The following is a 22,771-nucleotide window of genomic DNA, read 5'->3' as shown; positions in this document are numbered from 1 at the left end:
TCTCGTGTGATGGAACGGAACCAATAAATCTGGACCCTTGCTTCTTCTCACTCACGGCTGGTGTCTTTTTTTCTATCTCCAACTGCGTTCGGAGATAGATGTGAGTATTTGCTTCTATGTTGAATTTTAAGTGTTTTTGGGTAAAAGGCTAAATTTGAGCCAGCACACATAAGGGAAACAACCAATAAAAATACAGGGGTAGAGACCGTACATAAACCATAACAAAACGTGTGAAATGTGTGAAATGTCTAAAATAAACAAAGTCAATGTCATTAAAACCCGGGAGCGCACGCGCACACTTGCAGCACGCACTTCGGTTTCAGAGCAGCCGTTTTGAGAGGCCATCCTTTCTACCTCAGACAGGAACATGGTTTGGGAGGCTGCCTCTTCGTCGTTAGGCAGGAACATGACTTGGGAGGCCGTCTCATCGACCTCAGACAGGAACATGGCTTGAGAGGCCATCTCTTCGACCTCAGACACGAACATGGCTTGAAAGGCCATCTCATTGCCCTCAGAGAGAAACATGACTTGGGAGGCCGTCTCGTAGACCTTAGACAGGAACATGGCTTAGGAGGACATCTCGTTGACCTCAGACAGGAACATGGCTTGGGAGGCCGTCTCTTCGACCTCAGACAGGAACATGGCTTGGGAGGCCGTCTCTTTGACCTCAGACATGAACATGGCTTGGGAGGCCGTCTCTTCGACCTCAGACAGGAACATGGCTTGGGAGGCTGTCACTTTGTTCTTAGGCAGGAACATGGCTTTGGAGGCCATCTCGTCGGCCTTCAACTGGAACTTGATGTGGGAGGTCGCCTCATTGACCTCCAATGGGAGTTCTGGAGGGGAGACCACCTTGTAGGTCTCATGCTGGAGATCTGGGTAGGAGGTCGCCATGTTGACCTCTGACTGGGGCTCTGGAACTGAGGTTGCCTCATTAACCTCATGCTTTAACTCCAGAGATGAGACCCCCTCTTGGGAGTGAGAACACCTCGTGGGTCTCCGGTTGGATCTCAGGAGCCAAGGTTGCCACATTAACCTCTGGATGGAGCTCTGAGGTTGAGGTCACCATGTTGACCTCTGGCAAGAGCTCTGAAGCCAAGGTTGCCACCTTGACCTCCAGCTGGAGATCTGGAGCTGAGACCGCCTCTTGGGTCTCGAGCTGGGGCTCTGGTGTGGGGGCCACGATGTTTGCCTGCTCATAGTAGGTGGTGAATGGCAGGAAGTTTTATCTACCCCCCCCCAAAAAAAAAAAAAAAAAAAAGATGTTCCAGGTCGGCTTTGGATTCTGGACTCCCGAATGCCATCACAAATAGTCCCACAAACAGTTACATTTTCAAGTCCACTAGATCCCCTGGCCACTAGGAGCTGCACCCACTGGAGGGCTGGGCCGAGGAACTGGGACAACGTGAACTTGAGCAATTGCTTCTCGTTGGGCTTGGGGTTTGCTAGGCTCGCAAAATAGAACTGGCAGTCAACAAGAAAATATTCTGAATAGCCAAATAACCCATCCTATGGATCTAGAAGATCTATGACAGTCGACTGGGGAAACTGGACCGAATCAAAAGCTGGCACAGTTTCCTTGGTTTCCCTGGCGTGACATCTGCTCTGTCTCCCTGCTGCATCCATGGTGTAGCGAAGTATTCTGTCATGTATTGTAGGCTGAGAATGGATGCGAGTGCAGATAAGAACTTTACAGAAGAGAGGCACGCAGACAAATCCAAATCATGAAACACAGGCGTGGTCAGAAACAGGCAATGGGTCAGGCGATCTGCAAACGGCATAAACGAGGCTAAACTGGAATCAAAGAACGAGGTCGAGAACAGGATCAAAACTATGAGACATGAAACTATGAACAAAGGCTTGGTACATGGATAACACTCATGCAATACTTTGTGTCAAACAATGAGGCAAGAGGGGTTTAAATGACAAATGTAATCAAGGGTCAACACAAAACAGTAGAGACTAATGATTACACATAAGGGAAACAACCAATAACAATACAGGGCCGGAGAAAGAACATAAACCATAACAAAACACACGTGCTTTGCATGAGGGGAAATTATGACAATAAGATATTCATAATCTTCACAATTTTACGTTGAGGAACATTATTCTGAAATTGTTCCACAAATTGTAGATACAGTTTTTTGCAGATTAGTCTCTGCCCATCTTTACTTCTGAAAGACTCTGCCTCTCTAAGATACTCTTTTTATACCCAATCATGTTACTGACCTGTTGCCAGTTAACCTGCAGCTGTTTCTTTTTAGTAACACTTATTTTCCAACCTTTTGCTGTCCCGTTCCAACTTTTCTGAGACGTGTTGGGGCAATCAAATTCCAAATTACCTTATTTTTTTCTTAAAATTGTACATTTACTGAGTTTAAACATTTGATATGTTTTCTGAATTTTATTGTGAATAACATGGGTTTTTGAGATTTACAAATTGCATTCTATTTTTACTTACATTTATTTTTTAAATATATTTTTATATTTACATTTTACACAGTGTACCAACAGTTTTGGAATTAGGGTTGTATTTTATCGTCAATGCAAAATTTTACAGGGAGCTGACACAGTGTGGATAAGATAGGGGCAATGTGGGGATATCTTCTGGTTCTTGTAAGCCCTTTTGCAGCTGCATTCTGGAGCTTGTTTATGCACCTACTGGAACAAACAGACAGTAATTCATTACAATAATCCAACCTCACCAGAGCCATATCTTCCTGCAGTTCTTGTCTGGTTTCCCACTGAAGCTAAGCAGGGTTGAGCCTGTCCAGTACCTGGATACGAGACCTCCTGGGGAAAACTAAAGAAACTTGCTGCTAGAAGTGGTATTAGGGAGGCCGGCAGGGGGTGCTCACCCTGTAGTCTGTGTGGGACCTAATGCTCCACTATAGTGATGGGGACACCATACTGTAAAAACAGAACCGTCTTTCGGATGAGACGTTAAACCGAGGTCCTGACTCTCTGTGGTCATTAAAAATCCCCTACTGGTCCTTCCCTGATAATCCCCATCTCTGAAATGGCTACATCATTCTCTCCTCTCCACTAACAGCTGGTGTATGGTGGGTGTTCTGGTGCACTATGGCTGCCATCACATCATCCAGGTGGATGCTACACACTATTGGTGGTTGAGGAGACTCCCCCCCGTATCTGCAGTAGCGTTGGTACCCCCCATACTATATGAAGTGCTTTGAGTGTCCAGAAAAAGTGTTATATAAATGTATCTGTAACTGTGTAACTTTAACCTAGCAGTAACGAAAGCATGAACTAATTTTTCTGCATTGTGTAGTGACATTATATTTCTTATATTAGCAATATTTCTGAGATGAAAGAAGGCTGTCCAAGCAATATTGTCTAAATGAGTGTCAAATGAAAGACTGGGGTCAATGATCACACCAAGGTCTTTTACTGCTGCACATGATGAAACAGAAAGACCATGCACAGTTACTGTGTAATCAGAAGCTTACTTCTAGTTTCATGTGGTCCTAGTAGAAGTACTTCTGTTTTGTCAGAATTAAGTAAAAGGAAGTTAATAAGCATCCAGTGTCCTTTACACATTCCTCAACTTTACTAAGATGGTATCTGTCATCTGGCATTGCTGAAACATACAACTGTGTGTCATCAGCATAACAGTGGAAGCTAATTCCATGTTTACAAATAATTTGACCCAGATGTAATATATATATATAAAGTAAAAAGCAGTGGGCCTAAAACGGAAACTTGCTGAACACCAAACTTTACCTCTGTATGCATAGAGAAGTCTCCATTTACATCTACAAACTGATAGTGATGATTTAAATAAGACCTGAGCCAGGGGAGGGTCATTCCCTTAATGTCAACAACATTTTCTTGTCTATCAAGAAGAATAGTATGATCAATGGTATCAAAAGCTGCACTAAGGTCAAGCAACACAAGCAAATAGGCACAGCCCTGATCAGAGGTCAGTAGGAGGTCATTTACCACTTTAACCATTGCTGGTTAAGTCAGGTTTTTTAATCAGGGGTTTAATAAGTGCTAGTTTAAATGATTTAGGTACATAGCCAGTGCTACGGGAAGAAGTGATTATTTTAAAAGGGGTTTGATTACTTCTGGAATAATCTGCTTGAAGAAACATATACTAGATAAGGGATCTAGTATACAAACAGATGATTTTTAATTAAGAAATTCATTAAATTAGTTCGGTCTCTTGAAGAGGAGTAAAACATTCTAATCACTGATCAGATATTGCTATATTATTATCTACAGGGTTAGTTATAAGACTGTCTGGTTTGAAATTAATCTGATAAAATTAGTCATAATTTTTTATCTAATATTTTAAATTTTGCCAGTGAAAAAAATTCATGAAATTGTCATTGCTAAATAATGATTATGTGCATGTGTCTGTGGTGGTAATATTCTTAGTTAATTTTACTACAGTATTGACTAAATATCTAGGATTCTTTTTGTTGTCTTCAATTAGGGTGGAGAGATAAACAGATCTAGCAGCACTAAGACATTTTCTATAGTTCAGGAGGCTCTCCTTCGATGCAGTTTGAAATACTACCAATTAGGTTTGACACCATTTACGCTCTAATTGTCTAGTTGTCTGTGTTAAGATTGTTAACACAGGGTGTTAACAATGATTGTTATACCAGGGTGCAAGTTTTTCTCTCTAATTATTTTTCTTTTAAGTGGAGCTACCTTATCTAGTGTGTAGCAGAACGTTCTAACGTTCAGACTCTAAGCATTCAGTCACCCGATCAAGTTCTTTGGGATCAGATGGTAATCCAATCATAGTTAGCACATTTGCCTCGCACCTCCGGAGCTGGAGGTTCAAATCCCGCCTCTGTCCTGCGTGAACAGAGTTTGCATTTACTCCCCGTGCTTCGGGGTTTCCTCCAGGTACTCTGGTTTCCTCCCCCAGTCTAAATACATGTGTTGTAGGCTGACTTGCTTTCCTAAATTGTCTGCAGTGTGTGAATGGGTGTGTAAGTGTGTGTGTAATTGTGGGTTGGCACACCCTTCCAAAGTGTCCCCGTGCCTTGTGACCGAGGCTTGACACACCAGCAACCCCACTTTCAGGGGGTTGGTCAGGTCCATAAGAATTTGAACAGTGACAGTTGTTGTAATTTTGCCTCTGTACACCACCATAATGGATTTGAAATGAAGCAATCAAGATGTGAATAAAGTGAAGACTTCAAAAATGTTGTATTAACCACTTAGGAATTACAGCCATACAGATTCCCTCCATTTTCACAGGCTCAAAAGTAATTGGACAATTAAGTGATAAGTACAATAGTTTCATGGCCAGGTGTGACATGACAGATTAAGGACATTAAATGTCTGGAGTGTTGAATTTGCATTTGGTAGCTGTTTATGGGAACTGTCAATATGCTGTCTAAAGAGGTGTTGATGCAAGTGAAGGAGGCCATCATTAGGCTGAGAAAACAAAACAGACCTATCAGTGAGATAGCAGAAACTTTAGAAGTGGCCAAATCATTCTTAAAAAGAAAGAATGCACTGGTGAGCTCAGAAACACCAAGATGCCTGGAAGATCATGAAAGACAACTAAAGTGGATGATCTCAGAATTCTTTCCTTCATGAAGAAAAACCCCTTCACAACATCCAACCAATAACACTCTTGAGCAGGTAGGCATATCACTGTCAAAGTCTACAATCAAGAGACACCTTCATAAATGTGAATACAGATGGTTTACCACAAGATGCTAACAACTGGTAACACTCAACAACAGAAAGGTCAGATTAGACTTTGTCAAAAAATAAAAATAAAAAACCTTTTTTGCTACAAAAAAAAGGCTGACCAGTTCTGATGCAAGATTAACTTGTACCAGAATAGTATGGAGAAGAAAAAGAAGGGCTCATGATCCAAAGCATACTACATCATCCGTCAAACATTTGGAGACATGTATGGCTGCCAATAGAGTTTCCACCAAGAAATTTTGGTGCCGGCCAATGTGTCCGGTAATGATAAAGTTTACTGGACAAATTGGAAAAATCCGGTCATCACATTTCGGTGTTTATTTTACACTATAAAGTTTTAGACTATGCATAGTATATGCAATTGTGTGGGCAGGGTCATGGCTGAGTGTCAGCTGTAGCTGGAGTGGAGGCAGGTTTTTACTGGCATTTACCAGCTAACGGAGACTCTGGTCACTGGTGTTTATTGATGATGTAACTGCTGATAGAATTAGCAGGATGAATTCTGAAGTGTATAGAGCTATACTTTCTGCTCAGATTCAGTCAAATGCTGCAAAACTGATAGGACGGTGTTTAACAGTACTGATGGATAATAACCCAAAACATACCGCAAAAGTAACCCAAGAGATTAGAAATGAATGTTCTTATCTGGCCGAGTCAGTCACCTGACCTCACCTGAGCAACTCAAGAGAGGAAACTCAGCATTTGATGATGTCCATGGCTTCCAGACTTCAGGCAGTCACTGACTGCAAAGGATTTGTATCCAAGTATTAAAAATAATTCTGATATTTATGATTATGTACATATTTATGACTATGTAAAAATGGCTGTAATTCAATATGCAATTTTTTTTATTAAAGCTGAAAGTCTATACTTCAATGACATCTTGATTGCTTCATTTCAAATTCACTGTGGTGGTGTACAGAGGCAAAAGTACAAAAATTGTGCCACTGTCCAAATACTTATGGACCTGACTGTATGTTGACCATACAGATCTTGCTCACTAATGTCTTGAATTCTCACATCAGAAGAATATGTGAGAATGTAACCAAACAAAATAAAACTTTTTTTTATTCCATTTTATTTAAAAATGTGTGTACATCACTCTTTGTATTCTTGATTTGTGTTTTCTATTTCAAGGAAGTTTGTCAATATGAAGAAAAGATAGCAGTGTTTTCACTTGCCTTATCTCCCGAAAGACCTTGAAATCCAGCAGGACCAGGCAGTCCTTCTTTGCCCTATGGGTAGATCAGTTTTAAAAGGAATTAGGCATGTAGAAGTTATTATGGCAATTGCTACATCTGCAGATGAAAAACCAACTTCAGATATTGGGTTATGTAGATAAACATGCATGCAATAACATATGACAGACCGTGTTGTTATAAGAAGAATGTTGGTGGGGTGAGGGGGGAATAATATCTGAGCTGTGCTGTTGCAGACCTACTGACTATGAAAATGCTGACTGATTTTGCTGTGCGCTTTTTCAAAATTTGCTATGCAACTTGTAGAGTTTTTCATGCTTTTTTTTTTTTTGCAGAAAACTACTTGAATTGGTGAAATTTAACAAAATTGTTTTGTACAGTCTTTTGCAGTGATGTCTGTTGATAAATGAGACCTTTTACAGTAGCTGTACTTATGTACAAGGCACATGAATCAAACAGGGCTTTGGCTGAATGTGCATTGTGATGTCACATGACACGTCTTGACCCAAATCTGTGGAAAATCTGCAGTAATTTTGAAAAATTGCAAGCTTTTCTAACTATTGCAGTTTGCTTTAGGAAATTGTAATAAAATAAGTCTTAATGCTTTACACTGTCAGTCCCTCCAGGATTTCATGATTTTGTGATCGCAGAAATTAACGCAAAATCATGAAATCCTGGAGGGACTGACAATGTAAAGTGTTAAGACTTATTTTATTACAATCCCCATGAAAATACAATAATGCTCATCCCAATTTCTACATTTCCCCATTCCTGCTGATACATGTGGAAATTAATTGTATTATCACTGTCCCCTTCCGATGCAGCTCTATAATATGCAATTTGTGGTGTATATAATCCCGAAAGTCTGTTGAGCCTTTGAACACGGCTGTTTACCTTCATCTGTTTGTTTACATGTTTGCATTGTTTCCTGTCTTATTTTGCTTGCAAAATTAATGTATGTCAAAACACACCGAGACATATATTAATACTTACCTGTGGACCTGGCTTTCCAATTTGTCCTGGCAACCCATTATTTCCCTTTAAAAAGCAAAAAGAGCAGATTGATGAGATTTAACACACACACACACACACACACACACACACACACACACACACACACACACACACACACACATTTTATATACAGTACTGTGCAAAAGTTTTAGGTACATGCAAAGAAATGCTGTAGACCCTTCAAAATAATGAAATTAAATGTTTCTACATTTTAAAAAAAAATACCGTAAAGAGAAATAATAAGTAGTAAATGAAACATAGGGAATATTTTTTGTGACAAAAAATGAAAAAAATAATATATATATATATATATATATATATATATATATATATATATATATATATATATATATATATATATATATATATATATATACACTATATATTTTATAAGGAAATTAGCTGGTAAGTTTTACTGAGCATCTTGCAGAACCAGCCACAGTTCTTCTGGAGAATGTTGCAGTTGCTTCTTATTTTTGCAGCAAAACTTAGCAGCCTTCATTGTGTTCTTTTGTCTGAAAAGTGGTACCTTACATAATATGCTGCTTTCTTTAATGACATACATTTTCCTGTAACATTTAATTCTGAAAAATAACAAGGTTTGTGCAAAAAAAAAAAAAAAAAAAATAGATAGGGTTCCTAAAACTTATACTTCCTTCCTTATAGTTCCTGGATACTTATATATATATATATATAAGTATCCATTAATAATATCCATTAATATTGGCACCCTTTTAGTCGTCCTTTTTACCTCCCTTTGCCAGGATAACAGCTCTGAGTCTTCTCCTATAATGCCTGATGATGTTGGAGAATACATGGAAAGGGATCCTTCAAATTTCGAGGTACACACAGGTGGACTCTCCTCTTTAATTCACCCCACAGGTTTTCTATGGGTTTCAAGTCAGGGGACTGGGATGGCAATGGCAGGACCTTGATTTTGTGGTCAGTAAACCATTTTTGTGTTGATTTTGATGTATGTCTTGAATCACTGACTTGCTGGAAGATACAACCATGGCCAATTTTAAGCTTTCTGGAAGAGGCAGTCAGGTTTTCATTTAATATCTGTTGATATTTGATAGGGTCCATGATGCCATGTATCCTAAAAATCTACACTTCTATCACATCCTGATTGCTTCATTTCAAATCCATTGTGGTGGTGTACAGAGGCAAAATAATGAAAATTGTGTTACTGTCCAAATACCCATAGGCCACAAAAACAGATCATGTTGGTTTACGTTATGTTATTTTATGCTTTACCTTGACACCTGGCAGCCCTGGAATGCCTTTTTCACCCTGGTAAAAAATAAGATAACATCTGTAAGCAAATTTATAGTGATACTTTAAGTCCTTCAGAACAACACAATTACATTTTAGTGCTGAAGCTGTTTTTTGTTGTGTCTTTGTGTATTTTAACTGAATCTTTCAGAACTTTCACTTTTGTTTCCATTTCTTGAAACCAGCAACTGACTAAGATTATACTGAATCTATTCAAAGTGCTGAAATCAAGTAAAGGCTTTCTTTTCTCATATACAGTGGTGCTTGAAAGTTTGTGTACAATTTTTTTTTTTATATTTCTGCATAAATATGACCTAAATCAACAAACAAATATAATACTTATTATCCAATATTACATATCTGTGAGTGGCAAAAGTATGTGAGCCTGTAGGATTAGAAATTGATCTGAAGGTGAAATTAGAGTCACTTGTTTGGAATGACAGTGACAGAATGGCAGTGGAATGACAGTCAGCTGTGAGTGATCACCATGTTTTATTTAAAGAACAGGGATCTATCAAAGTCTGATCTTCACAACACATGTTTGTGGACGTGTATCATGGCATGAACAAAGGAGATTTCTGAGGACCTCAGAAAAAGAGGTGTTGATGCTCATCATGCTGGTAAAGGTAAGAAAACCATCTCTAAAGAGTCTGGACTCCACTAATTCACAGTCAGACAGATTGTGTACAAATGGGGGATATTCAAGACCATTCTTACCCTCAAAAGGAGTGGTCAAACAACAAAGATCACTCCAAAAGCAAGACATGTAATAGTCTGTGAGATTACAAAGTAACCCAACTTCTAAATAACTAAAGGCCTCTCACATTGACTAATGTTAATGTTCATGAGTCCACCATCAGGAGAACACTAAACAACAATGGTGTGCATGGCAGGGTTGCAAGGAGAAAGTCACTGCTCTCTGAAAAGAATATTGCTGTCTGTCTTCATTTGCTAAAGATCACATGGACAAGCCAGAAGGGTATTGGAAAACGTTTTGTGGACAGATCAAACCAAAATAGAACTTTTTGGTTTAAATGAGAAGCATTATGTTTGAAGAAAGGAAACCATTACAGTACATTCCAGCATAAGAACCTTATCCCATCTGTGAAACCTGGTGGTGGTAGTACCATGGTTTGGACCTGTTTTGATGACTTGCCATCATTGGTGGAACAATGAATTCTGAATTATACCAGCAAATTATAAAGGAAAATGTCAGGACATCATACTCATTCACTGATTCTCATGAGAAAGTGTGTCATGCAACAAACCTAAGCACACAAGCACACAAGAAAAAAATAAAATTAATAGAATAGAATGTTGTGGAAGGACCTGAAGCAAGGAGTTCATTTAGGAAATCCACAAACATCCCAGAGTTGAAGCTGTTCTGTATTGATTAGTGGGCTAAAATTCCTCCAAGATGATGTGCAGGATATATCAACAGTTACTTGAAATGTTTACTTGCAGTTATTGCTGCATAAGGGGGTCACACTTACTGAAAGCAAAGATTCACATACTTTTGCCACTCACAGATATGCAATATTGGATCATTTTCCTCAATAACTTGTAGGACTTGTGTCAAAATCTGATGTTGTTTTAGGTCATATTTATGCAAATATATACAACATTCTAAAGGGTTCACAAACTCTCACACACCACTGTAGAAGTGCTTTGTACACTTTTGAGAGAAATATAATTATTGCAATTGCTTAGTCTGTTACTAAAAGCAAACTATCTGCTATGGACACTCACCAGGTCTCCCTTTTCCCCCTTTTCACCCTTCTCCCCTGCTTCACTCTAATGTGATAAAATGAAAAGATGGTTAGTGCTCAGGCTTTATCAATATTCATTGTTGTGAAAAGTCCCCTCCAAATTTTTATCCTGTTTTTTCCATTAAATTGTTTAAGAAATACATCAAGGTTGAGTGAATACATCTCAAAACAATGTAAGTAGGAGGAAATACCTTTCACAACAATTCTATTTTTTTCTGTTGATAATTTATTTTGAATATACATGTATGCTATTTTCTAACTTAAGTAAAACTACCTTTATAGTTACATTGCTTCTAGTTACATTATCCAAAATAAAACAAGACAAGATATATAAAATTTTAAAGGGAAAGGTTAATCAATTTTCATCGACATTTTTGTAATTTGTTTCTCCCATTACTTGTTGTGGAAAGCAGAGGTAATCAGACAGGAAATAGTTGCAACATACTGACTTATTTAATCTTTAGTGGCAAGTAATAACTCATCAACTCAGTCTCTCTATGCCTACTCAATCCTGTCAAGTCAATAAAAAAATGCTGACCCCTTCCTTAAAGATGTGTTATGGATTATGAAGTATATAACAATTTTTGTAGAATTAACATTCTAGTAAAGAGCAAACCTACTGGTACAGAGAGGTGTCTGAGCCCATGCGCTGTCATCACCTGCAAGGCAGCACAGACCAGACAGCACAGACTAGACCATCTGTAGAATATCAACCTGTTCCTAGTCCTATTACAATTTGACATTCAGTTCATGTTGACTATTGACATATTTTATGACTTGATGAAAGGTAGTGAGGAACCGACATGTTGTTTAGAAACAGTTGTTTACTAGGTTAGTCTACATTGCTTTAGGATATCAACAAGATATCCTAAAATGAATTATGAGAGTAATATAGCTATCACTCACCAAGATAAAGTTAGCAACCTTATTACAACTTTAAGAAAAGAAGCAATTTCCATCCACCTTAGAGATTATTAATACAAAACTATTATCAGTAATTGGTATTGTATTCATATTACCGGGCCTTTATTTGGTAATATTCCAAAACTATATATTAATTGTGCCAATTCTGCAGGACTATACTGGCTGAAATCATTCAGCAATAAATAATAAGCTAGCTTATGACAAACCTTTGCCATTTTACATGTCTTGAATTTGTAAGATGAGTAGTATCTATATAAACTAGACTAACAGCACCTGCCAAAGACTCTCTGCCTTTTGCATGTGGCATATTATTCTTAATATTAAATATGTTCTAGATAGAGCTGCACCAACAATTTATCCAACAATTTATATTATTATTCATAGAAGGCTGTCAAATAAACATTTACTATTAGAAACAGGAGAGGAAAAGCATAACGGCAGTACAGAAATTTTATTTTAATACATCGTTAATGTCAAACAAGTAACAATACCGGGAAAATATGGTTTGTGTGTGTGTGTTTGTTTGTGTGTATGTGTGTATCAATGATTTTCTGTATTTCATTGAGTAGTTTGTTCTGCAAAAAACCCAACTGAGTTGGATGATGGACGTGATCATTGCACTATTTGCAGGATAATGCCAAATGCGATAGAAGAACAACTGCCTATTTAGCAACCTCCCCCTACACTGCAGGAGTGGAGCAAAGACTGAAGCAGGCAACTAATGTGACTTTAGGTCTCACTAGAATAAGGAAACAATGTGGAGATGAGAAAATGATCAACTTTACTGTATTGGAAGGCTTGTCTAGAAGGCAGTACCAGTACCTTGAGCAATTTTCATTCTCAATAGTGTACAGTGTTAGATCGAATGATTCTCATTCTTAATTGGGTACAGTACTAATAGACTGAGTGATTCCCTTCATTAATTGTGTACAGTACTAATAGACTGAGTGATTCTCATCAACAACAGGATCAACATCAGTATTTAAGGGAATTTTACCCTAAACAAGAGTCAGTATCAGTATTTTAAGGGCTACACATATGAGGTCATAGTCACTAGTGTTAGGGAACAAGCAGATGGGAAAATGGAAAACACCAGTAGTTATGAGCTAATCATAGAACCATAGTTAGATACTGTATGTAACTTACTGTTTCTTCATACAGCTTTATTTCATTGCCTTTTGTTAAACAGCTTTCCTCAGTCCCCACAGGAAAAATATGCCTTACTGAATCACTGTGACAGTGACAAGGTTGCAATAGTTAATATTGCGGTGAGAAATCCTCTTTACTCCTGCCTTAAACTCCCGGCTACATTTAGCGTGTTTGCTAATCCAATGGTGAGTCTGTTACGCTCCAACTGCTATTAACTGTTGTAGATATCAGTCTATGTATACACTTCCTCCCTGACTGCTTGTTTCAAAAGGTATTCCGTACAAATATGGAACTCAATCATGGCCCTCGAGCCATTTTATGAGCACATAATTACAATGTGCATGTTTACATGATTGCCTTTCTTTATTGTGTGCGTGTGTGTGTGTGTGTATGTGTGTGTGTGTGGATCTACTAAATACTTACTGGGCCTGGGGGTCCTCTGGGGCCAACTTCACCCTAATGAAGTAATGAAAAGAACACAGTGAATTAGATGAAAAGACAATAAACCTGTTTTAACACAATTGCCATATTCCCCCTTGCACAAACGCACACACAGTACCTTCTGTCCTTTAATGCCAAGGGCACCCTCTTGACCTGGTTGACCCTGTGAGGGGAAGCAGTTCCTGTTTTATACCAGATTGAAAAAAAATGAATAATTTGTGTGTTTGTATGTGTGTGTGTTTGTGTGTGTGTGTGTGTGTGTGTGTGTGTGTGTGTGTGTGTGTGTGTGTGTGTGTGAAAGAACAAGAGAGAACGAGCGAGTGTGTGCATCACATACTGAATCTCCTTTCTCTCCCTTCTGTCCTATTTCTCCCATCACACCTGGATCTCCTTTCTCCCCCTGGAGAGAGAAAAAAACAAACACAAATTGAATGGTGTCAAATACCTTACCTGTAACCATACACCCATTCAATGTACAACTAATGCCCAACTGAAGATATAACCATTGAATGATCTTCCACTGTCAAAAACCTTAACCACATGGTTTATAAAACATATATGAGTGAACCAAACTGGCTTCACCAAAATTGTGAATTTTATGTCTTTCTACATGGCCTGTAGATTTTTTGGTATTTCACGATACATACAGTAGTGGTATAAAGTACTTTTAAGACATTTACTTTTGGTATTTTTCCTGTTATTTTCTATTTTCCACATTTTAGAATAATAATAAGGAGAAACAATAGGAATAGCAGTCTTGAAAACAGCTTTTTACACATCTGGCAATCTGGAATGCTTTTCCAGCAGTCCCTACATATATAGTGCCCTCTACTAATATTGGCACTCAGGATAAATATGAGCAAAGAAGGCTGTGAAAAATTGTTATTGTTTAACCTTGTTTAACAAAAAAACTTTTTTGTTTAACCTTTTTATCCTTTGTTAAAAAAAAAAATCACAAAAATTCTCTGCTCTCATGGATATCAAACAATTGCAAACACAAAAAACTCTTTTGAAAATATCTCCAAAACTACAATCTGAATTTAGGGCTGCACGATTATGGCCAAAATTATAATCCCAATTATTTTGATCAATATTGAGATCTCAATTATTTATCACGATTATTCATTGATTTTAGGGACAACATATTTTTATTGCACTTTCACATTTAAATAAACAGATCGCTGATTTCACCTCCATGTTTCCTGCTAATGTACAAATCTTTGCACCAAATTAGACTAATCCTTAAAGTGCATCAGCTCATAGAAGCAGAAATAAAATTGTACCCAAAATATAGGATAAGTAGAAATAAAAATGCCGTCAACCAAATGAAAATATGTGATCAAATATTACAATATGCAACCAAATGAAAACAATTCAGGTGAATGCAGAAAAGGCAATAAGAGTGTTTACAGGAGGAGAGACGCAAGACAGTTTCTTTTAGGAGCACTTCTGAACCTAATTACAAAAATTTAGGAGCACAGTTGAAGTTTTTATTTTATTTTATTATTATTATTGTTTTTAGAGACGGTAACATTAATGTGCCACAATATAACACACAAGTAGGCATGAGAAAACTTGAGCTGGTCAATTATGACAGAATTTAGGAACATAGCTTGATCCATGACAAATTAATTTACCTTCTGATAAACTAAATGTAATATTTTCAGTTAATTTTACAGACTGTGTGCAAAAAACAACTGCTAACCTGTTTACCTTGTAAACAAATACAATAAACATCAATGTTCAGTCTTTGAAGTCTGCTCCTCTTAAATATGTTTAAAGCTACACTATTAGACATTTTCCACTGTCATGGTTCTGGGCTGGAGTCAGTTCTCGAACCGCTCTGTGCATATTGTGTATATATCTGAATAGTCTCATATAGGATGTTATTGGCTGAGTTCATTTACCCGTCAGATGCAAAGCGTTTTAGTTTAATGGTGTTCATTAGGGATGCACCGATCAGGATTTTTGCGACTGAAACTGATCCAGATACCAATTTTTTTTTTTTTGTTTAAGCTTTAATCAGGAGGTCTATCATAAACAGTTAAATGTAAGCTCTCTGCTCATGGTCACTGTTAATTGAATTAAAATAATAGCAATGAGAAATACTGTTGGTTAATTGATAAATAAACAAGCATAAAATATTTATTTTTAAATATCTTAAACAATAGAGTCCTAAGTAAAAGTAGACTAACACAAGCATGATCCATATTAGGAAAAAGGCTAATAGCTTTCTAAGGAAATAGTAAACTAAGCTTAATGTCAAATTGATATTAAATGCAACCCATACTAATTAAACACTATTTAATTTCTCATTTTATTTATATTTTATGAAGTTATTATAATATCTATTTTTTTATCTATAATTATAGATGCATTTTGGACTTCCTGTAGTTTTTATTCCGATTGTATTATACAACTCCGGACAGGTCACTCCCACCGGTGTGAATAAATATTTATTCAGTCGCACAACGTACTGTTCAGTCGCAAACGCGAGTGAAATGGTCACACTGTAGAGCCCAGAGTTTATCTGCAAAGTTTTTTCCTGTTCGGTGTGATGAGGTTTAATGTCCCCGACAACCTCTGTAGTGCCATTTCATGTTAATGTCATGATTTCCCCTCGTGCAAGCACTGGAGCTAGCGGCGAAACTGGCTGCTCGAGCACTAAAATGCTAATTCCGTTTCCGGGTTTGGCATGACAAAATGCCGTCATCCCCGCGCCGCTCTATGTGATTGGCTGTAAGTTTAGGAGGCGCTTGATTTGATCTGCAGCGGAGTTTTCTATGAGCGGAGGACGAACTTTAAACGTCAATATCGCAGTCAATCATGTTCATTTAATCGTGGGCAGTCAAAATCGTAATCGAGATCGATATTCGATTAATTGTGCAACCCTATCTGAACTCACTTACATCACCACAAGTTGTTTGCAAGGATTTCAAGAAAAAAGTCGCTTATCCAAAAACAAACTCAAGCATCTAGAACTTCAAATGGGATTGGGTTCTATGGTCAGATGAAACCAAAATAGAGCTTTTTGGCAATACACCAGAGGTGGTTTTGGCACACACATAGAAAAAGTACTTCATGCCCACGGTTAAATATGGTGGTGGCTCTTTAATGTTTTGGGGCTGTTTTTCTGCCAGAGGACCTGGACATGGCATCATGAACTCTATCAAATATCACCAGATATTAAATGAAAACCTAACTGCCTCTGCCAGAAAGGGCCATGGTTGGATCTTCCAGCAGGACAATGATCCAAATCATACATCAAAATCAACACAATAATGATTACAGAAAACAAAATCAAGGTCCTGCCATGGCCATCCTAGTCCCCTGACTTGAAACCCATAGAAAACCTGTGGGGTGAACACCAGCATGGACCTCAAAATTTGGAGGAAGCACAAAGTATTGACTTAAAGGGTGCCAATAATTGTTGCACACCTATATTTAACAAAGATTTTATTATTTTTTTTGGATAAACCTGTGTTTTGTTTGCAATTGTTTGATATCCATGAGATAAGAGTATATTTGTGATTTTTTTTTTTTTAACAAAAAAACAAAAGGTCATACAATAAAGACAATTTTTTCACAGCCTTCTTTGCTCATATTTACCAAAGGTGCCAATATTAGTGGAGGGCACTGTGTGGATACTGTAATTTATCGCCTTAACTGTCAAAATCAGGGTGTCAAATTCTGCCCAAGCCACATGAGCACTTTTTATTTTATTTCTTTATTTCATATTTAACATATTCTGTTAACTAACATCAATAACCTAGGCTCTGAAATTAAAATAGATGTTTTTACAGGAAAGGCTGTGTAACACTGTCATTTTAACTGAAATGATGATGCTAGTATATGTGATGTATGTATGAGAATGTGTGATTAAATATGCTGTGTGTATAATTGTGTATGAATCCATGAAATGTTTCTGAAACTTTTATTACTATTATTATTTACTATTACAATTTACTAATTTAATTGAACAGATCAGGAAAACAATTATTTATTTTGTATATTTCCTCATCCCACCTAAATTAATTTCTGATTATGCCACTAGCAGCAAAACACCTGATCTGCTTCTGCATTATTTTAAACCACGAGTGTGACTTTCATCAAGCGCATCACACAAGAGTTGAGTTTAATCCGCATTTCAGACAGTGGTCAAGCCAGCCATGGTAGAAACCAGAGTGCGCATATATACAGTGGTTTATGGTAGCTGAACTACAGATTGCAATGCTATGGGTCTGCGGTGAACCCTGTATAGTGTGAAAATGTTGAACAGCAGTGTACTATGGCCCATTTTGTATTATTTGTTTCCAATTTCACGCAGGCCAAATGAAACAAGGCTGCGGACCAGATTTGGCCTGTGATTTATGTGACCAAATTTAGTATGAATCTAATTAGCCCTTTAAGAAGATAATTAAACAGTTTGGTTTATAAGCCTCACTTCCAGTTGCCAGTTCATGGCACTAAGAAAATGAATCACTATTGGCATGAGCATATGGCTATGACCCATCACTGAACATACTGAATGTACAATGGAATTATGTCTCACTGTTTGGTATGGGGAACAGCACAGTTTCAAACCGCAACATTCTACAGTGAATTGTGAAAACGCCTGAAATCATTGGAGTCTCTCTACCCACCATTGATGACTCTTTCAACAACTGCTGTATCTGTAAGGTCACTGGCATTGTGGACTACACCTCCTACACATGAGCCACATGCTTTCTCTGAGGCATGTGAAGCCAGCTGACTGCATCTTTTTGATGCAACATCAGGGGACATTGTGACACATTCCACCCATATCCACATGCAGGAGTTCTCCTGGCCACAGAGAGAGCCACAGGGAGATTTGTGGCTGTGGCATAGTCAGGATTTGAACTCACAATCTCGGAACGACAGGGCAAACACTTTGACAATAACACAATATTACATCATATTATTAGTGTTGATTGTTGCCTGCAGTGCATGGTGACATTAACTATTTTGTTAGATTAAGAAGTTAGTTTTTTTTTTTTTTTAGATTGAATGTTTTTAAAAAAAATTTTTTTGAATTTATATCAAAGACACTAACAAACATAATTACAACAGAAAAAGTTTTTAAAATATATAACAAATAAATAATAAAGAAAGAAAATAAAGAAAATAAAAACTAAGTAATGAAGTGGGCTATCTTCTCCATTCACTGTGTAATTTGTCCTTTCAAAAAGTCTATTTAGAGATTCCACAAAAGTGAAAAATATCCTCCTTTGCATTTCACAAGACATGTCAGTTTCTCCAGAGCAAGACTACAGTAGCTGTCATTTCATTTGTCCACATTGTTATGGAAGGTGGTTCCAATTTTTTTCCAGAGAAGTGCAATTATACTTCTTTCTTGTAGAAGCCCAAAGTCAATAAGCAATGACTGCTGCAAAGTAACTACATAATCCTCTGGATAAATTCCAAGTACACATGTTTCACTTGAAAAGGAATCTGTACTGATTACATAAGCTATTCATGTAACATCCTCCTTCCAAAAGTACTGTATCTTTGGACATTCCCATAGACAATGTACCTCTTGCTTCCCCACAAACAACTTGGATATCAAAGGAAAATTGATAAATGGGGATGCTGTCCTTTAGATTAGCCAAGAAAAGTATAATATTGTCTCCATATAAGGAAATTTGATGTTCATATTCACATACTGTTTAACCTGAAATATCTTTGTGCTCTCATATATCTATAGCTAAGGGTTCTATGGCTAGAACAAATAGCAAGGGAGGCATCCTTGCTGTCATGTAATGGAGGCACAGATGCAAACAAGTGCAGGTATGGAAGTTTAATAAATTAACAAATCCAAAGGATCAGGCAGAAATCAATACACATAGACAGGCAAGGGTCAATCGATCAGGCAAACAGTCCAAGCTAGGCAAAGCAAAGAGACAAGGTCAGGAATGAAAACAAAGTCAAAACCAGATAAGCAAACATGGTATCAAGGCTTTGTAATGACAGAGACAAAAGGCAACTGTGCGTATACTTGGCAATTTGCTGTGTGTGTGAGAGTCTCTTAAGAGGAGTCTATGGGTGTTATGTCAGGAGACGCATTGTGTGTGTGTGTGTGTGTGTGTGCACTCTCTCTCTCTCCCTACCCCTGTTTCGCTCCCATTAATGATGTTAAAAACTGAATCACCTCTCTCTCTCTAAACCTGACCGCATCCACACGTGTTTCACAGGCAGACAGCTTCTGTAGATCGGGTCTACCAGCATGTTCTGTAGGCTATGTGCATCTCATTTATAACTTTTTGTGTTTTTTCCTGACCAACAGTTTGTGGGGCACACTTATTTTATGACCAGGGATGTGGTGTAATCCTATCAGTTTGTTTATGATAATGAGTTAGTGTCTGGGGGTGTTAATGGCTTTACGAAACCCCCACCAATATGTAAGCTCTGTTTAAAAATGGAGTCAATCACGCAGAAGTTTCTAAGATCGCAGCTGTGTACCAGTGTTTGTGCTGTGTAATTTAGACCAATCGTTTTGTTTTATTTTGAGGAATATTTCAAAGAGTAGATGGCTGTCTATCGTAACAGTAAGTGTTGTTTTATTATTATCACACATTATTATGTGTAATACATTATTATGTGTTATGTGTCATGGGACTGTTTGTAATGGTTAAACAGGTCTCTAACGCTACAGGTGATGCTGACATTGTGTCTAATCTGGATATCGTTGACGATATTAAGTTTCTGAACAAGGCAAGCGGTACGTACATGTGTTATAAAATAATAAGTATTTGTGCCTATGTATGATGTGTTGTGTATGTGTAGAATGATTATGCTTTTATTTTACACTAAGGATCGACCTCGAGTGAAGCGGTTCTGTGAGTCAGTTCAGATAACCCAGTGCTCAGTAAATGTCGTAATAATTAGTTATTTGACGGTTATCTTTAAATGTGGTTTTATGCTGTTTTCTTATGTTTTTGTATGTTTGTTTCTTTACTCCTCAAGGATTGGGGGGGGGCGTGCTGTCGAGCGGGAAATGGAGTAGGTCGGGTTTCGTTTGAGCTCCCATTGATCTTATGTTTTTTAAAGCAAATCCTGTTTCTAACACGTTTTCTTAATTTGATTGTGCGTAAATTTGCGTGAAGATGGCGGCAAACTTGCGGAAGTATAAATTCACAGAGTCAACCAAATCTAGGCCCAGTACCGCCTCGGCCGTGAGTTCTGCTGCCTCTCCGGTCTCGGAGCCCCCGCCCCCGTCGAACAGCCAGGAGTTAGACGCTGAATCATTGAAGACGGATATCCTATTTTCACTTAGGGCTGACATTGCTGCGGTGATAAAAACTGAGCTTAAAAGTGCACTTGCTGAAGGTTTCGACTTTTTTTAGAGCGAGTTGCAAGCAGTGAAAGTGGAAATACGAAACAATACGGCCCCAATTCACTCTGAAATCGACCAGATGAAAGCCGCAATTAAAGAGGTGGAAGCTGGGCTAACGACCTGGTCGGACGAAGTGGCAGTCTTACAAACTACGGTGAAGGACCTGGCAGTGGAGGTGAGTGGACTCAGAAACAAGTGTGAGGACATGGAGGGGAGACTGAGAAGATGTAATATCAGAATTCTGGGGGTGGCGGAAGCGAATGGATCTAGCTCCACAACATCGGTCTTGGAGCTACTGAGAGAAATACTACAGCCGGATAGGGATGTGCTTGTGGACTGCTCTCATAGAAGCCTGGGTCCTGTGAGGAAGGATGGGAAACCACACGCCATCATAGCCAAACTCCACTACTACCAGGACTGCGTTGAGGTACTGAGCCGAGCACGCTCTTGAACTCTGCTCCGGCGTAACGGTGAGACGATTGCTATCTTTCCGGATTATACCGCGAGTGTTGCTAAGGCCAGGGCGGCCTTCAATGAGGTCAGGAAGTTGCTCCGTAACTGATAGGGGGTTTGGTAAGGCATTGTGTTTCCAGCCCGTCTCCGTATTACGTTCAACAGAGAAGAAAAGGAGTTCATAGATGCAAACAAAGCGATGAGCTACTTCAAGAAGAATATCATTACTACTGTAGAGGACTGAGTGAGTAACGTTGCCCCGGCTAATTCATCGTCTCTGAACTCTGACTGGATGATAACTGTTTGATCAGACTTCTATTGTAACAAGGAAGATGGACAACTCCGCTGTCTTATTTTCTGTTATATACGCTATGATAGGGTGTATGTTTCTACACTGTGATAGGATGCACTTTCTCAATTTCCTTTTTGTACCAGGGGTTCGGTGGGAGCTTGGGCTGTGGCTCTATAGAGTTCCCCCACACAAGCACTGAATGTGTGGATTTGTTTTGGGTGGGTATGGTGAGCACCCTGTTCCTGTAGGTGCTGTGGGGGGTGGGGTGGGGGTGGGGTTATGGGGAGGGTGTGCCAGACTTTGTCATTTATTGTGTTTAATTTGCCAGACATCTGTGTTGTGGCCCATCTGCTGTCATTCTAGGTTCAATATGGGGCTCAGATATCTAACCTTTTTTTTTTTTCTTCTCTCATTATGACTGACTTCAGTATTCCCAGAGGATCGGATGGTAGTATGGTTAATTTCGTGAGCTGGAATGTTAAGGCACTTAATCATCCTTTGAAGCGGAAGAAGGTATTTACACATCTGAAACGGCTTAATATAAATATTGCATTTCTTCAGGAGACGCATCTACGGTCATCAGACCACGCTAGATTGGGAGGGGAGTGGTCAGGACAGATATTTCATTCGAATTTCCATTCGAAGGCTAGGGGGGCAGCTATATTAATTGATAGAAATACACCATTTACGATGACAAGTGTGGAAGCTGACCCCGCTGGTCGCTATGTTATTGTCGTTGGGCAAATTTATACTTTTCCGGTCATCTTGGCCAGTGTTTACGCACCAAACTGGATGATTCAATGTTCTTCACAAAATTTTTTTCACGCCTACCGAATATGTCATCGTATTACCTTATCCTCGGCGGTGACATGAACTGTACACTTTCCCCTGTGTTGGATCGTAGCTCACCTAGATCCTCATCCCTGTCGGGGGCGACGCGTTCTATCCAGCTCTTCCTCGAGTCGTACGGAGTGGTGGACGTATGGCGTTTTCGCAACCCTGCTTCCAGGAGTTACTCCTTTTTCTCCTCAGTTCATAATACATATTCCCGTATAGACTATTTCTTTTTGGACAAAAGAATGCTTCCCCTCATAGACAGACGTGATTATGGACGCATAGTTATTTCAGATCAATGCCCCTTGACTATGAGAATGCGCATCCCAGATACACAATCCAATTACCGCCCTTGGAGACTCAA

General features: G+C 38.5%; 1 protein-coding gene across 9 annotated transcripts in view; it reads right to left on the bottom strand.

The window, feature by feature from the left end:
* The window catches only part of LOC108260767 (collagen alpha-1(XIX) chain), a 250,068-nt gene that overhangs the window by 105,635 nt on the left and 121,662 nt on the right, over positions 1-22,771 (bottom strand). For all 9 annotated transcript variants that reach the window (XR_008393821.1, XM_053677725.1, XM_047152377.2 and 6 more), the window contains 8 exons: positions 13,812-13,874; positions 13,593-13,637; positions 13,457-13,489; positions 11,581-11,619; positions 10,941-10,985; positions 9,174-9,209; positions 7,896-7,940; positions 6,885-6,938 (listed from right to left, as the gene is read on the bottom strand). Coding sequence is in view for 8 of the 9 variants with exons in the window: in XM_053677725.1 (XP_053533700.1) it covers positions 6,885-6,938; positions 7,896-7,940; positions 9,174-9,209; positions 10,941-10,985; positions 11,581-11,619; positions 13,457-13,489; positions 13,593-13,637; positions 13,812-13,874 (360 nt within the window). In the remaining variant the exon portion in view is untranslated. The remainder of the gene's footprint in view (positions 1-6,884; positions 6,939-7,895; positions 7,941-9,173; positions 9,210-10,940; positions 10,986-11,580; positions 11,620-13,456; positions 13,490-13,592; positions 13,638-13,811; positions 13,875-22,771) is intronic.

Source organism: Ictalurus punctatus, chromosome 29 (assembly GCF_001660625.3).
Source record: "Ictalurus punctatus breed USDA103 chromosome 29, Coco_2.0, whole genome shotgun sequence".
NCBI classification, from domain to species: Eukaryota; Metazoa; Chordata; class Actinopteri; order Siluriformes; family Ictaluridae; genus Ictalurus; species Ictalurus punctatus.
This window is presented reverse-complemented; position numbering and strand designations above follow the sequence as displayed.